Here is a 17368-nt window from a genome sequence, read left to right as displayed (position 1 = left end):
TCCCTCTCACACAGAGGTTCTGTGTCCCTCTGTCCAGACCCTTCCCCAAGCACATTTCCTGGCTGCAGGGTACCCTGGGCCTGAGCAGGCAGCACTGACAGGCACAGGCCCCTGCTCAAGTTCAACTCCAGCCCCACACTGCTTTGAAATCTTTGCCAGAACTTCTAATCCAGTCAAGAAACAGCATGTTACATTTTCCATTCTGCTGGAAGTCTCAGCATCTCATCCAAATTTGCAGTCCAGACATGCACAAATGGGGCCAGGGCAGTAGCTGACTTGTGATCAGTGCTCCTGCAGCACTTTCCCCTTAACTGCAGGTTAAGAGCACTTCTCCAGTGCTGTGATATTCCTGTTATGACACTTGTCAGTTCTACAGTTCACTTGTTATTAATGCCCCTGAGCTAAGGAAGGAAAAAATAATACTTAAAGCTGTGACAGACATCATCAGCTTTTAATCACAAGATGCCAAAGACAGACCAAGGTAATGATTAGGGTAGCAGTTCTGCAAACATTTCACCTGACTGCCAGGCTCCACATTGCTCTACCTGGTTTAAAACCCAAATTCCAATGATTAACAGCATGAAGAAGTGGGTAATATCCTTAGGAACAAAGCTAAGGGGTTTCAGTGAGAAATTCTCACAGCATTCTGTGAGCTAGGATTAAAATCCAACTTACCTGTCATATGTCTCTTTGAGATCTCTGGCCAGCTTGCACTTGGGTAGGATGTGATGAAAAGGTGACTGGGGCCCTTCTGTGGCTACAGAAAGATTCAAAACAAGAAAGTAAATAACTGACTTCAAAGAGTTTCCTCTTCACCCACTAGGTATCAACCTGTATCTTAGGGACAGAATTTGTACCATTTTAATCTACAATTATCTTTCAAAGCTTTTACAATAATTCAAGTTACACGTTAAGATAATAATAGTGAATTATTGTCAGCTTCTGCTAAATCTCAACTCAGTTAAGTACATGTAACCAAATTTGACAAGTGATGACTTTAAATGCTTTGTTTTTCTAGATGTTAGCTTTAATTTTTAATGCTTGCAGCAAGATGATGCATCACTGTCAAAGTTCACCTTAAACAGTGCATATTGTTACAGAACATTTTCCATATAAAAATGCTCTGCAACTGTTTGGTGGCCAAGTAACAGCATGTAAGACCAAAGCTTCCACATGAGGAGTCTGGTGACTCAGCAGACAGCATTAAAGCATGCAAAACTTGTTCTGGGTTGGGTGAAGCAGGCCACCCAGGAGCTCTTCCATGTCAGCCTGACAGGGACAGGCAAACATCATGGCTCAGTGCACAGTCTCCAGGGACTGTGCTGAACTTAACTGGCAAAGAAAGCAAACTACTCCACCTCTGAAACTCACATCTCTGCATACAGACAGTGAACTTGGCTGAGGGAGAATGCAGGGAAAAGCTGTCAGAATGCTACAGAGCACCAAAACTTGTTCACAGTGATCCCAGGCACAATCAGCACCTCCCTGAGGGAGTGCTCAGGCCAGAGCCACTGCTGCTGCAAGCACTCACTCTCTGACATGGCAGACACCTCGTCCTGGATGGCCAGGATGAGCTTGGCCTCGCGGGTGAGGTACTGGCAGCGGCGCTCCTCGTGCTGCAGGACGATGGCGATCCTGCGCGACAGGTTGTGCAGGCAGCTGATCACGGACGGGTCCGCGTTGGCCTGCGGGGAACACGGGCAGACACTGAGCCACGGCCACGTGGAGCTACAGGGATGATGGGGAACAGGCAAATGGGTTTCCATTGACACCAAAAATCAGACTGGAATAAGAACAGAATAAGAACAGAATTTTCTCTACCCACAACCAAGCAGAAGCTCAGCAATATCCAAATGTAATCTGGATTTCTAAGCTTGTCTATGTGCATCAAAGGAGCACCACACCTGGAGCAGGATAATCCCATCTGGTTTGTTTTTCCAGTTGTTAGTAGGCCTTTTACTAGAAGAGAGCAAAGACCTCAACTTCACACAGTGAGACAAGAAAGTGTCAAGCTATTTGAAAAGGCAGAATATCCCAAAGTTCAGGTTAAACTCACTGGCAGCACAGGGGCTGCAGTGCTCTAACATGTCCCACTCACTCCACATTGCCACACTGGTGTTTGTCCTATGTACAGACAAGGCAGCAACTAGGTAACAATTACCAGTTCATGACCAACATTCTCATCCCAAATCTGAATTAATTTGGATCTACGCTCCCAAAAAATTCACAAATATGGCTTATTACTGACACTGCATTTATGAAAGCCCCAGAAAGAAAGTGCTGGAAAAATCTATCACATCAGTACAGCTGCCAAGGGGGGGTGGGGGGAATTCAGTAGCTCCAGCATGAGTCAGCAACTGCTTCATGTTTGTTAAGACATTTAAAGGAATTTAAAGTTCTGGCAAGTGACCACTTGGCAGAGAAACCAGCAAAGCGTGACTCATCAGTTTTTTGACTCCACTGTTCTTGCTGAGTCACGCCACGTCGGTAGCCCTGAAGCTCAAACACAGCAGGAGCAGAGCTGATTATCACACTTGGGCCTTTGCCTGCTCTGTCTGCCCACTGCAGATGGGCACTCATCTTTATCTCTGAGGGCCTCCACCCATCTCCTGCACTGCACTACTCCATCCTAGGAAAAAATTTCCACTTGCTTCTTGCCCATTGCTTTCCAGAAACCTGACTGTTCCCTGTGAACTAAGAGAGTCTCATTTGGCAAATGGATCTGGTGCTGCATCACACACACAGTTACATCGGTATCATCACATGGCTGAAGGGCAAAGAAAGCAAGCTTTCCTAGAAACACCAGAAATTAGATTCCAGAAAAATATAGGCTAGTCTTCACTGTGAATGAAAGAGCATTGGTTTCAACTCTTCTGCTGCCACAGGGCTCAGTGTGCATCAATGTGTGTGTTTGCAGGTGCATCTGCACACATCTCCCTGCAAGCAAAGAACAGGGCTTTAACAATTCACCAAAACAACATCTCTTAACATGTGAAATCTAAAATCAACTCCTCCACTGCAAATTCAGCACTCCATGACCCAGGAGTGTCCTAAAGCACCAGAACACTGGATTCCCAGCAGAGCTCTGTAAACAATTTCTTGCTTGATTTGGGTAGTTGTGTGAAACCTTGCTCCTCATCTCAGGACAAGCCATGCAGGCTGGGGCCATGTCCATGTCACCACTGCAAAGTCAGTGGTAAGAAATGTACTAGTGCTAAAAAGGAAAAAAAGTTCCTTTCACCAGCAGGGAGCTGGAGCTTTTTAAACCATGGCATTACATCCAGTCAAGCAAAAATCAACCATAAAGACTATTCCAGCTCCCTCTTTTATTTTTAAATGACCTGTGGACTGGGAAAAGAAAGCCAGAGCTCAAAAATCAAGTAATGCTTGAACATAATGAAATTTCTAGGGCTTTATACACTTAATTAGTCAAGCCAGGATCCCTTAACACCAGCATCTCATTAATAGAGGAAGCCTGAAAAAATTCCAGGCAGAAACTATGTGTTTGTTCCAGGTTTTTGCTGAGCATTGAAACCTCTTTATTCTTGTACCTTCTTCTCATTTAGCTGCTCAGCTGCTGCTCCCTGGCACTCTCCCTTTACAGTGACCTCACTGCTGAGAGGAGGCAGCTTTCAAACACTGGCCATTAATCATAGAACAAGCCTGGAGTGTGAGCCCACTGCATTCTCTCATGGATCCAAGGCACATTCCACTGTCAGATGGAATGGAGACAGTCCTTACCCTTAGTGCAAACACCACATTGAACAGAATCATGGTGGGCATCTCTCTCTTTGGTGAGGGGTCAGTTTTGGATACCTGAAAAATATTTTTTAGAAAATCCCATCAGCTATTGTCAGTTGGAGACAGTAACAAAGGGAAAGTAATAAAAAAAAAAACATTAAAAAGCCCAAGTTAAATAACAAGCTGTGAAAAGAGAGCAGACAAACCAATTTATAACATCAAATGTGACTTGCAAAAACTAGAACTATGATTTTGTGTTTTATTGGAGTGTCACAGTTACTCTGTAACACTGCCTTTGCTGAGCAAGCTGTGAAGAATTAAACCAAAGCCTTTTGGTCACAAGCATGGAAATGAGTGTCAGTTAAGACAGCATTCTTACTTAGTGTCTTTGTTAATATATTTAGCATCATTAAGGGCCTTGGGTTTAAATTCTTTAGCACAGGTGTCAGATATACTGTCAACAGAATTCCGCAGATTTCTCATCTCAGGCCACACCTATTCCTTTCTTTCCTAAATTCCTGTAGCATCCTGTTACAAGCTGCTGCTTTTATAGACAAAATATGTTCTAGAACAGCAGTTCTAAAATAAAAGGTTTGATTTTCCCCTTCCTGCAGGATTTCAAACACATTATCCAGCCTCTCTATCCTCTTTGTAGCAGAGAGCTCCATCTCTAAGGCAGATTCAAACTTTCCAGTGAGAAGAAACAGTTTAGACAAGCAAGTGGAATTTGCACAGCGAGACCAACTCCAAAGGGAGCACGTGTCACCACAAGATGGAGCACAAAATGCAGAGGACATTCCCACCTCCCCTGCAGCTCCCTGCTCAACACCCACCCAATCCCAAGTGCAAACAGCTGGAACCTGCCAGGCCAAACAATAGTTGGTCTCTACCTAAAGTGTGTGCAATACCTGAGCCAGGGCAAATACAGAACAGCATCTGCTCTTCCCCACAGATTCTGAGCACCAGCAGGGCACTGCTTGGGACTGAACTCCAAAATCTGACTGCCTGCACTCAGGAATCTCAAAATTTAGAAAACTAAGAGGTGGTAGGTATTTTTTGGTTTTTCTTTTGTTCCCTAAAGTGAAAATTACATTCTGTCAGAAAGGCAGTGATGGGAGAGTGGTAAAGGCAGTTACTGTGTTTATCTGTTCTGGAGTTACAGGTTCCAGGATCTCTTGTGAATTCCCAAGTGTAATGACTGATCCTGTCCCTTCCTTAAAATCAAAGAAACTACACCACCACTAACATCAGTTGGGATGATTTAGAGGCTAGATTTCATATCACCTCATGACCAGAAAAAAAGAAGACTGAGATGGGAAAGAAAATGCTGAAGGAATTTGAAGAATTCAGAGCATTGCTACAGAAAAAAGCAATCTGGCACACAGGATTAAATGTTTGTGCTCTTGTAACTCCTGAATCTCATCAGAGTAAGAATTTGCTGAGCTGTCCTGTGGATTAATTTACTGCAGTATGAACTTTGAGGAAATGTAAAGCAGAGGCTGCTGGGTTACTCCAGACACTGCCTGAGCTCCATGGAAAAGCAGCTCCATCTGGCTTCCTCCTAACTGCAGGAAGGTCCCAAATTTAGACTGACACAAACCAGGAGAGATGGCTGCCACATCTAGAAGATTCTTGACTCTAGAAAGTTCTGGGGTGCCTCCTGGGGTGATAAGACACACTCAAAAAGAAGTTCCTTCTGAAGTAACAAAGGAATTGTTTACAGCTCTTTATAACTTTATTTGCCAAGATGCAATTTTATTTAGAAGTGACATTTCATGCAATTAGGATTAAACTGACTGGAAAGAATGTACAATAATAAGTGGTGAAAAAAATGCAAATACAAATTTTCAACCTCATTTACAGCACATTTAGGAAGTTGGGCCTTTTAGATGAGATTAGTAAAATAAAGGAAAATTATCTGAGGGAGAACAGACCACTGCTGTCAGAGCCTTGAGGGCACCAAAAGGTCTTCATGTCCCTGGCCAGTCCCAGCTGGGTTCCCACACACACCCCTACCCCCAGTCACACAGCTGGGAGCCCCAGTTAAGCTCAGCCCAGGGCCTGGAGCTGTGCCTGTCTCCAGGATGGACCCTTGGTCCAGTACATGCCACCCTTGTCCTGTCTCAGGTCCCAGTACAGACCCTGGGCCTGGCTCACCATTTGCCCTGTCTGGGGCTGCTGATGGATTTGCACAGTTTGGGCACACTTGAATCCTGTCTTCCAAAACAGTTTAACCTTTTCAGGACTGAATCTTGGTGATCCTCCATGACATTTCCTGTAGACTCACAACTGAGTTCCCAAAGTAGCATCTTTTGATGCTTTAGGCCAGCTCCTTGCTGGGTTTAAAGCAGTCTGGTCCTCTAAATATCAAGAAGCAGTTACCAAAAAGCTGTTTCCACCTCTAATTATAGCTAGAAAGCAGGACAGAATTGGCAAGCAGACTTCTTTTTCCCCTGAAAAAAAGGAATGACTTAGCAAATTTGATGAAAAATGAGACCAAAGCAGTTCAGTGACAGGGATCAGTGTGGATTCAGAAATTACCAAAACCTAGTTCGTTCCTACAGTTGATCAGGAAGAAGGAATAGGATACAGAATATGAGGATACAGAGGCACATGAACTCTTTCCTGGATTTAAGCAGGGCATTTTACATAGCCCAGGTAGAGAACTGCTCTCATTCTGAGCTCCTAAAACATAGGCCATGGAAGAAGGTCTCAATGCAAACAGCAGCCTGACCTGGTCCCACAAGAAAACCTTAGATCTCTTTCAACACCCTACATGTTCCATCTAAGTCTTGTGGATCATCTTCAGCCTCGGGAAAAGTTAAAAGTCAAACAAGGCTGACGCAGCTTTTAGCATTTGTGAAGGTTTTCAGTGTGTTTTTTTAACTACCACACTAATTAGAGGTGCTAAAAGCTAACTTGCAGTAACTAAAATAGTGAGAAACAGCTTTTCAAGCTGGAGTGCCCAATTTTAATTCTCTTTACTCACACTACTTCCCTACAGTAACCAGAAGAGTTTCTGTGATCACTGACAGCTCCCTCAGTTTGTCACTCACTCCATTAACACACAAGTAAGCAAAAGACAGCTTGGAGCATCAGGAAGTAAAACCAGGACCAAGAGCCAACATGCACATTCTGAATTCCAGGTTTCCCCACTAAAGCCAGGCAGTTTGTGAAGAATGCAGGTCCCCAGAGGGGATCTCACACTGTACCTGCCCGAGAGCATGCTGGAGCAAGGTGGGATGGCCAACAAAGCGAACATTATCAATCTTCAATTCAAACTTTTTGCCACACATATCTGACTTGGTAGCCAAAATTGTTGCCAGGATGACATCCGAAAACCTTGAAGAGCAGAAACAGAAGTTATTACAGTTTTCAAAAAGCATCCCCCCAAAATATTCCTCCAAATATGGATATATTTAACTCCAAAGATTTTAAGGCGTTGTAAATTGTGACTAGATTGCTGTACCTGGAGTACCACCAATTATGGAAAATTAAGGACCCCTAAATTACATCACTCAGATCATCACAATTATAAAACACGAAGCATTCACAACAAAGACTGCAGGGTCATGCTCATTTAATTACATGCTCAGCAAAATACATTGAAAAGATTAGATGCAGTTTGCTTAAATATAAAAACAGCTGGAGTTAGCCATTGTCTGGATTTAGCTGCAGGTTAATGAACTCACTAAGCAACTACATATTGACACAGCCTGTCACTCAAGCACAACAGAGATCTTTAAGCCACCCAGTATGGCAGAGGGGAAGGCAAGAAAGAGCTGATTCAATTAGAAGAAACACAACCAATGCTTGTCCTTCCTTTCCCAAAGCTCATCAGTGACATTTCAAGTTCCTCACTTAACAGATCTCAAGCCGTGCTCAGCAGACCACTGGCACCTTCCAAGAGCTGCCTGGCCTCACCTGGGCTTTCTTATTTGATAAATCACATTCATACAGGGCAGGCCCTTCCCAATGCCAGCCATGGGGTTACTGAATTGCTCTGGACTTGTGGGGGCAAGGCAGCAGCTGAGAGACAGGAGGGCAGGTCTCTACAAGGGGTCTGCCCTGTGAAACACAGCCACTGCTGCAAAAACAGCTAAAAATCCAGTGTGACAAGGGAGGATTTCCACAACTGCTCTCTCCGGTGACCTGGCAACATTGGTCTGGTCTCCACCAACACTTGTTCTCCTCAAGGTGTCCCCTGGGACAGTGAAGCCCAAACCCACAGGGAAGAGAACCTCAGCTGTTAGAGTATCCTTGTTGCTCAAGAATAGGAGCAGTGCAAGGCTTGTTATTAACAAGTCCTCTCCTCATCTGATTTCCCAGAGGCTCCTATTTAAGCAAATGAATTTCAAACTACTTTCTGACAAGAGTCGGTTTTTAAGAATGAAAATGTTTATTTTGTTTTGTGTATTTACACCCAGGGATGTGTGTCCCTGCCAGACCACCCCCCCACAGCAGGCAGGTATCCCAGATAACCCAGTATCACTCAGAGAGGAGGGCAGGCATGGGTGTGTGCTGTGCTCACCTTATCTCTTGGCCACAAGTGAGCCCTCCATACCCAGAGAGGCAATTAATGTACCTTAGTCCTGCTTCCCTCTGAGTCATGGAGTACTACAGAAATTAAGACAAATGCACTCAAGGACATGGGAAATTTCTTTTATTTACAAATACTGGAGATGAAGGACCACACAGGTCAAAACTGCCAAAGGCCCTGGTGCTTGTACAAACAGGTCACTCTGACCACAGCACACTGCTTATGTTTGGTTTATGGAAGGAGCAGCTGTGTACAAATTTGCAAATCCATGACTGCTGTGCTCCAAACTCCAAACTAAGGGCAAGCAGAGACTAGCCAGAGACTCCTGGGGCCACTGAGCCCATGCTCCTCAGCCACTGGGCTGCACAGCTTGGGAAGTTTGGGAGGAAAGGGCAAAGCAACCTGGAACAGGACCTGGACTGCCAGTCCCTGGAGATAACATTCAAAATAGGAAAAAAAGTCACCATGACAGCAGTGAGCTTCTCCTTCTCTTTTTGTCCTGTTCAGCTGCTCGTTAATAGGCTCCTCATGGAGCCAGGAAGATGGGAATAGCAGTGGATCCAAAAGGAGCATATGTTTTGGGGGGTGAAGGGAGAAGGAGGGCAAACTAGAAAATGTCGGCTTCCTAATAAGAAATTAGTTACCCTTCCCTCCTCCAGCCTTGGCAAAGGATACCTGGGAGCTGATAAACTGATCATTCTGATAACTTCCACAAGGAATTACACCAGCAGATCCTTTAACAGATAAATGTGGTGCTAAACATAGGAATTTGGCAGTTTCCCAGGACAGCTCTTGACACCAACAGCCCCTGTCTGCCCTACCTTGCATGTGGCTTTCTGGGGAGGAAGAGATTAAAAGGCTGAATTTGGAAAGTCCTCAGAATCTTCTCACTAGCAGAAGTGACAGACATCCAGTACTTCTCTGTCTGGGAGAGTACTGGAATTGCAGCCAGAGGATATGATCAGGGACAGATAATCCTGACACAGGTGCACCTCCTATCACCATAGGTTCTCCCAAGAGTCACCTGGACTCCAGCCCCATTCTCCTCCTCTGACTGCCTGGATTAATAGTTTTTGCTCTCTGAGTTTTTTTAATCCCCAGTGCTCTACATAATTTTGACATTCCATAGGTCTCAGGACAATAGAGAAATCAAGGAACAGATGTGTTATTCCCATTACTTCAATTTGTGACCTCAGCTTAGAAAGTAACTCTTTTACTGTAAATATTTCAGTACATGTTTTCCCACCTCTGGGGTACATTAAGATGACCTAAAAACACTGGCTTCTGAGAGCCCAAGAATTTGTTAGAAGCAGATTAGCTTTTGCAGTTGGGTAGTAACCCTTCTCCTTTTATGAGATTAGTCTGAGCATTGTGAATTCCAGGGGAAAGCAAACCTCTTCTGTATTAAGGAATTCAGCAGGCAGAAAGAATAAACAATAAACAAAAAGCTTTGATTTGTCCAAAATATTCTAACTCTTGTCTCCTGAGCACAACATAGCAACAGCACACTGAAGAGAAGGGGGGAAGTTTCAAACACTAATTCATTTCTTCCCCCAAGAATGGATCATAACTTTTTATATGCCACAGGAATTCAAAGCAAGCTTTTTATAAAGAATTTTTCTTTGAAGTAGTTTAGATCAGGATCTGAGTATGTAGGTGAGGCTTGTGTTAAGCGGGGACTAGGGATGCATTATTTTTTTTCCTTCTGAGGCCTGGAGTTAAGCACTTTTCCCTCCATGTGTGTAATCATCCCATTTAGCTGAGTGGGGCACCAAGAACAAGCAACCACCCACAAACCTGGGTCCTCTAAAGAGCTCTCCATCATTACCCTGGGATTAAATAGTTTACTCACTGATCTGTACTTTCAAGTCATTTCTCCTCAAAAAACAATTTGATTTAGGGCTCATTGTTGGAATAACTACAATGCCAAGGCCATACTTGTTGCTTTCCCAGAGTCTCCCAGCTTTTCCCAATTCACAGACGGGACAGTGCCACACCCATTCTGGATTCCCTACAGGAAGCACAGAGATGTTAGTAGGACCTTGGTAATTATCCTGGCACAAACCTTTAGCAACACATTTCCTACAGACACTGTGATTTAGCATATCATTTTCTTATCATTCAGTGTAAAACAGAAACCAGAAACAAAAGCACAATTAAAAGGATGGTGAGAAAAGAAAGCCATTCTAGACAAAAGTGATTGTTTAGAACATTTGGTCTTACCCTGAAACCAATTGCTCATCAGTTAGAGGACATTGGTCTCTGAAATGGGAACATGGCCATAAACACAAAACAAAACACAACAAAAGAAAATAAACGAGGCAAGTACACAAAATACAAAAGAAAAAAAAAAGAGATAATATTAAAAACTAGGATGGACTATTGAGGGTTAAAGTCCTGTAAAGGAAATATAACTGTTGAGGAGAGTCAAAAGTTAATGGAAGGTGAATTCCAGGGATATATTGCAGGCTGTTTGACAACATGGAGAAAGCAGGCTAAGGTAATTTAGTCCTTGCACTAGCAGTGGCTGCTGCCATGTGTATTCCCACAGTACACAGCATTCATGGAGCTGATTTCCATGGCACTTCTAAATTCATGCTTACCTTAAGTGAAACAGAAGAGGTTGCAGCCTGATTTAGAGCAGATTCTAAATCTCAGTTTCTTTCCTAGACTATTACTATCATTTCTACCAAAGAACCTCCCATGTAGCCCCAAATGACCCACAACTCTTCCCACTTGGTTCTAGTGCTTCCATACCCACAAGACTTAGGAAAAGAGGATGCCAAGGGTTATTGTTGCAGGATTCTGTGAAGGGCCTGGCACACACAGCCACCACTGCTCCTGCAGGGATCCACACAGCAGGCACAAGGCTGCAGACTCTTAGCACACACATAAAGTCCTTCTCTGCCCTGCTCCATGCCCCAGGCAATAAACACAGCTTAGGAAGTGGAGGCTGAAAAAGCTTCCAAGGCAAAGAATCCTAAACCCTTCTTTACAACAGGTGTACAGAGCAGGACTCTGTTAGCACTGGTACTCACTTTTGTATCAGAAGCACCTATTTCCATTTTAACAGTCAACTGCCACTTTTTCCCTCAAGATAAAAAAAGGCCTTGTTTCCTGAAACAACTTCATAAATGTACTGAAAAATGAATCTGATAAAAACCTTATACTATCTCACAGGAGAAAGGGGAGACAAACTGAAAACCTCCAACAATTTCTTACTACAAAACACAGATTTCTGCCAGTCACATTGAAAAGAGAACCTAGAGAAACTAAATGACACACTACACAATGGGGTGATATTACAGGAAGGGTGTTTCAAGGAATGGGTGGATGAATGGAAAAGCACAGGCTTACAGAAAGGAAGCCTTTCAGAACAAATACAAGGAAGAACATTGGAGTCCAGTGAAAGAGGGACAGAGGAAACAAATGTTATCACAGGAGAACTACTGTTTGTTAGAAAGAGACATTCAAATCCTTGTTTGTCAGTAACGTGGGTTTTTTATAACAGAAAATTTGCTAAAATTCTTTCAGTCAGTCAGCTCTGCTACTAAAAAATGCAAAGTCTGCTGTAACATATGTTACTATATGTGCTTCCTCATTAGAATATTTGCTTGCTGGCTATACCACCTTCAGAAAAATTACCAAAAAAAACCTCTATTTCAAACCAATTTAGCATAGCATTATCTTATGGCTTCAGAGGGGTAATTGCCTCATATTCTTTCAGGAGAAAGAAAAACAACTGGCAGGCATGTCCATAAACATTGTGAGGGGGTGTATTCCTGGTAGAAAATTCAGAAAATGAAGGATGTTTTTGAAAAGTGCAAATGATGAAAGGCTGAGAAGAAGCCAACGAAGAGAGACACTTGACAAGCAATTTGTTTTGACAGTGACAGTCTTCTGAATACCTTTTTGTTGCATGGCCATGATCAACACACCTCAAACACTTTTGCTGCTCAGCTTGCTTTCAGCAGGAAATAAAACATGTATTCTGAGAACCCAAACACAGCTCCATTGAGCAGAAATTAATACAGGCAAACACACCCCAGTAACCCAGAGGAAGGATTATCATGAATAGCCTGCCATTGTCTCTAAGAAAACCAAAAAGCAGAACAATGACCAGGAAATTGAGCCTAGAGGCTAAAAGAAATCCAATTATCTATACAAATATGCCACATGGAAATGGAGTTAAGGCACCTAAACTGATCTAATTTTGTCCTTCCTGAGAGTATTAAGAAATACATCCACCTGAACTGCTCTAGGAAAGGTCAGCTCCAAAGTAATTGATCTGGGTTCCAACAGCTCAGAGGGAAAAAAGCAACAGTAAATCTTACCTAGGACACAATTGGTGCTAGATTGCTAATAAATTGAAGACAGACACACAATATAAAGAAGGATGACCAACCCTCTTAGGAACCATTGCAGCTACAAGATAAATCTGAAATAACCTTTGTACTGAGCATGCAGTGGGAAAAACCCAGCCCTACAACATTACTGAACCTGCCATACACCACCACCACCAACTCAACCTACTGGTCTGCCCACCCACAGCCTCAGTCTGTGCCACCAAAAACACCCATGGGTGCTCCTGACACACAGGGATTGAAAGGAACCTCTTTCCAACTCTTCCTCAACAAAGTCTTCCAAAAATAATACAAAATCACTTCATAAATTACTTTTATTGTGGACAATTTCAGACAGAAAATCATCACCATCAGAAAACAGACTGGACTTGATGCAGATGAACTCTCTCCATAGACTGAGTGCACTGAGTGTCCAGGAAGGGAACTGCTGTGCTGCTGAAGGATCTTACAGGGATAGAGCTGCCACTGAAGGAATGGCTCTCACAAAACCAGCTGCTCCATTCCTAGTCTCTGATCTTCAATAGAAACACACAAACTGAAGCAAAAATTCATAATGTTGGTGAGAAAACAATCAGTGATGATACTGGTGTCATGGCATATGAAAGTTAAACTCCCTTCCTTTCCCAGCTTACAAGGCAAATGCATCTCCCTCCCTCCAGGGGATCTGCACTTTTCTGTGTCAAATCTCCCCTTAGAATCTCTTCTGTTCCAAGGCACCAAAATTACCTGATACAAATCAAAGTTGGAGCAATCCATTGCACAGTTTTGAAGATGCCCTTTTGTCTTCTGCTGGAAGAAGCATCTGTGTACTTAAAACTTGAATATTTCTTCCACCCATATCAGTCAGTGAAAAATATGAACTCTGCCAACACAGCTCCTCTTGTCTAATTTAAATTGACAGCACTCAGTATATAAAGAGCATCAGCATGTTCTTCTACTAACAGGTACCACTGAAGAGGACACATTTAACTGCTACAACACTTGTGTGTGATGCAGGGGACTTAGGAGTGATGACTGCACTGCTGCTGGGAAAAAGCATTCAACAATCAAACTGGAAACAAACACCATTTTGAAAGGGATTTTTAATTTCAGAAATCAAATGCCCAGCCATGTAAGCAGCACCAGCAGTGGGCTGGACTCCAATATCCAGCATCTAGAAGAAATAAGCTTTCAGAGCAACAGAAATTCTGCTGCTCTTCTATTTCCCTTTCACATGCATGGGAGATACAGACAGATCTGAAAACTTTTATTAGTAACAAATACCTGACCAGGAGATTAAGCATGAACTTTCATGCCCAATGTTCTGGGCATCACTACAATGAGACAATCTAAATATTTGTTTAGTGTAGGTTTCAGGAAAACACCAGCAGTTTTCTCACCTGACCATCATTTGAAATGATAAAAGCTTTTCCTACATCACTGCAGTAACCATATATTGTCTCACACTAATTCAGCAACATAGGCAACATACAATAAACACAGCCACACATTAAGTGCTTTGTCCAACCTGCCAGAATGGCAGAGGCAACAAGAATCAGTGTCAGACAGAAGTTGGGATCATTCCAACATCTTCTTAATCCCTGGGATAACCAGCAAACGTGTCCACTGAGCCCTCCTGCCATCCACAACCCTGTCTGAAAAGCCAGTCACCAGTTCCCAAACACACAAATGGTTTGCTCCCCCTGGAGCTGTGCACTGTCCACACTGCACTCACTGGACACACAACCAAAGGTTGCATTGGAAGGTTTCAAAGGCATCAGAAGAGGCAGGAGATATAAATGATCTCAAGTAAAATGTGTTTTCATAAGATCCCAGCCCTGGAAAACCAAATTAACTGATGATGTTTACAGTCATGTAGGTGATTTCAATTTCAGGTAAACCATTCTCTGCCACAGAGGTAACAGCAACCTTACTTTTTTTTTTTTTGGTTGGGGGAAAGTGATGATTACTTCCTTAGTACTCTTATAAAAGAGAAGAGCAGCAACTACCCCTTTTTTATTAATACTGCAGATTAAACTACATATCACAAAAAAGATCTGCAAGTGAACTATGGGCTAGCAGACTAAAAAAATCTTTTTCTCTCCCAGATTTCTCCCGTATCTAGTAGTGATAAATTTAGAACTACACAGCAGATTTCAAATGCTCAACAAAAACTAATTAGAAGGTCCATCCATCCATACATGCTGAACACTGCCTATTTTCAGTGTCTTTGTTACCCTCTGATTTCCTGTACTTAAAAAACTCTCTTCAAGTCTCAGTTTCCTTTTGAGCCACTGTGTCACTCCACTGACACAACAGCAGCTCTGTCTGGAGAAACAAAATTAGTTATTCACTAGTGCACAGCAATTCCATATGACTATTACATGAGCTAGGAAAGAAGTTGAGGCAAATGAAAAATATATCCAATTAGAAGTAGGCAGGTAAAGAAAAGAGGAATTTTGCCAAAGGATTAATACTCCTAGTTTTGAAAAGGTAATATTGCCTTTCTTATGATCACAGAATAGCTAACCTATACCTCGCCCAGAAAACAACAGATTCAGCAGTATTCCCTCATGAGACAGTCCTCTTTAGTAAGCACTAAGTTGCTCATAATTTGATATTAAAGCATTTTTTGCCAGGTTGTCTTCTATACAGTCCAAGAGAATGTGCCTAGGAAGTAGGAGGCAAGAGAGCAGGAGGCTGTCTCTCCTTCATTTCAACCTCTTAGGCCAGAAGAAATGTTTTCCCTCCTACCTGGAGTCCCCATCTTGATCTTCTGTGGTGTCACCAGAACCATTCACAGCATATCGACTCCTTGGCTTGTCTGAAGCAAAGAATAAAGATAAATTTACCCAGGAAAAATCTGCTTAATGTGTGTTTGCATATTTTTCTATTCTCACTCAAAAGAACATAAAAAAGATAGGAGAAATTTTTTATCCTACAGGGGATGATGAAGAGGAGAAAGTGAAACATTCACAGAAACTGACACAGGTAACAGTTTGCAGTTCAAGAGTGAAAAGTAAAATTCTGATCAATGTAATTTCCCTCCTTGTTGCTCAGGTTTTGGGACAATTATAATGCTCCCAACAGTCACAGGAAGGGAAATCCTTTACCAACAAAAAGCAGGAGTGGGGTGGCAGAAAAACAGTCAGCAAAGGAAAAAAAAAACAAGTAATCTTTCAGATTTTATCTATAAAAATGGAAAGGGAATTAGAGATGATTCCTCATAAACCTACTCACAGCCTAAGCAGGGGAGTCAAACTTCTCCTGACACAGCCATTAGCACACAGCCCAAATCACACAGCTTCATCACCCTGCAGCACCTTTAGGCTCTGATACTGGCCCCAGCCCAGCCACAGGCACTGTCCCAAATCGCGTGCCTCCAAGCAAAGGTGCTACCACTGCTGGTACCTGAATAGTCACGGTCCTGTTTTCCAGGAGAAATTAAATCTCCTCCAGCACACTATTCAAGACCACAGACTAAAGTTTTGTCATTTCTACCCATTATTGGTTAAAGCTTATAGTGTTTACTGAACCCCTTCTTCAAAATCAGTGCCTTCCTTCTCACCCTGCCTCCTCCTTCCCCTGCAGCTCCCAAAACCCACGGGCTTCACCTGCCCCGGGGACAGCAGTAAGGCACCAGGTGGATAATGACACCTGGCAGGAATGTGGTTCAATTGAGGTGAGATGGGAGGGGGCCCGGGGCACCTGCAGGGCAAGGGTTGAGAGGTGCAGAGTCCCATGGGGAGCTGGGAGGCATGCCAGGTTCTCATGGCCCATGTGAGGGAGGGGTGCCAGGTACCCACAGAGAGTGTGAGGGGTGTGTGGGATGACAGACACCAGAGACAGTGTGAGGGTGTGGCGGGGGGGGTGCCAGGTACCCACAGAGTGTGAGGGGTGTGTGGGATGACAGGCACAAGAGACTGTGAGGGTGTGGTGGGGGGGGGTGCCAGGTACCCATAGAGAGTGTGAGGGGTGTGTGGGATGACAGACACGAGAGACTGTGAGGGTGTGGCGGGGGGGGTGACAGGTACCCATAGAGAGTGTGAGGGGTGCGGAGTGACAGGTGCCCAGACACATTGTGAGGGGTGCCAGCCCCCACGGACAGTGTGAAGGATGTGAGGGGGTTCCGGGCCCCCACAGGGTGTGTGAGGGGTCCGTGTGGCCCCCAGGGGATGATGCCAGGCCCCGGCTGAGGCTGCTGCGGGCGCGGGGCAGCCGCAGCTCCCGGTGTCGGCACTTACTGTCCTGCGCGGCGGGGTGCTCGGCGCCGCGCTGGAACGGGAAGCGGAACAGCAGTTTGTTGCCGCGGCTGCCCGAGCTCACCAGGATCACGCTGATGGGGCTGGTGCTCTCGCCCATGCCGGCTCGGCTCGGGCTTCCCGCAGGAAGGGCCCGGCCGCGGCGCCTTCCGCTTCCGCCGGCACACGGCGCGGCCGCCGCGACCGGCCCCGGCGGGGACAGCGCGGCTGATGCCCGGGGCCGGGGCCGCTGCCCGGTGTGGCCCTGCCCCTCGACCCCACGGCCCGTGCCCAGTGCAGCCCAGTGCCCCCAGTTCTGACCGGCACCTCACATACAGCCCCATCACCAGTGCAGCCCAGTGCTCCCAGTTCTGACCAGCACCTCGTACCCCATAGCGCTATCCCCAGTACAGCCCGGTGCCCCCAGTTCTGAACAGCACCTCACACACAGCCCCATCCCCAATATAGGCAGGTGCCCCTAGTTCCGACCATTAATTCATGCC

At 44.5% G+C, this 17368-nt stretch overlaps 1 protein-coding gene and 1 long non-coding RNA gene across 16 annotated transcripts in view; one reads left to right on the top strand and one right to left on the bottom strand.

Annotated features, from left to right (window-relative positions):
* Positions 1 to 17130, bottom strand: part of NPRL3 (NPR3 like, GATOR1 complex subunit) — a 41338-nt gene extending 24208 nt beyond the window's left edge. The window contains exons 1-7 of one of the 14 annotated variants that reach the window (XM_086854453.1): positions 16869 to 17120; positions 15379 to 15448; positions 10505 to 10543; positions 6954 to 7083; positions 3742 to 3816; positions 1532 to 1685; positions 676 to 757 (exon numbers count right to left, since the gene is read on the bottom strand). In XM_086854453.1, the coding sequence (XP_086710579.1) occupies positions 676 to 757; positions 1532 to 1685; positions 3742 to 3816; positions 6954 to 7083; positions 10505 to 10543; positions 15379 to 15448; positions 16869 to 16986 (668 nt within the window). In that variant the 5' untranslated portion in view covers positions 16987 to 17120. Of the gene's footprint in view, positions 1 to 675; positions 758 to 1531; positions 1729 to 1904; positions 1978 to 2056; positions 2232 to 3741; positions 3817 to 6953; positions 7084 to 7665; positions 8133 to 8272; positions 8413 to 8745; positions 8813 to 10219; positions 10293 to 10504; positions 10544 to 15378; positions 15449 to 16192; positions 16679 to 16868 lie in introns of those variants that run through there. The other 13 variants (XM_086854456.1, XM_086854457.1, XM_086854455.1 and 10 more) reach the window with 13 other exon arrangements.
* On the top strand, positions 4552 to 5522 carry LOC111935909 (uncharacterized). Of its 2 annotated transcripts, none has more exons than XR_002867913.2 (2): positions 4552 to 4786; positions 4898 to 5522. It is a non-coding gene; the product is annotated as an uncharacterized LOC111935909 (long non-coding RNA). The 2 variants fall into 2 exon arrangements; XR_002867914.2 differs by having other exon boundaries at positions 4662 to 4786; positions 4904 to 5522.
* Positions 17131 to 17368: the final 238 nt, after the last annotated feature.

Source organism: Cyanistes caeruleus, chromosome 17, assembly GCF_971803275.1.
Source record: "Cyanistes caeruleus chromosome 17, bCyaCae1.hap1.1, whole genome shotgun sequence".
NCBI lineage: Eukaryota > Metazoa > Chordata > Aves > Passeriformes > Paridae > Cyanistes > Cyanistes caeruleus.
This window is presented reverse-complemented; position numbering and strand designations above follow the sequence as displayed.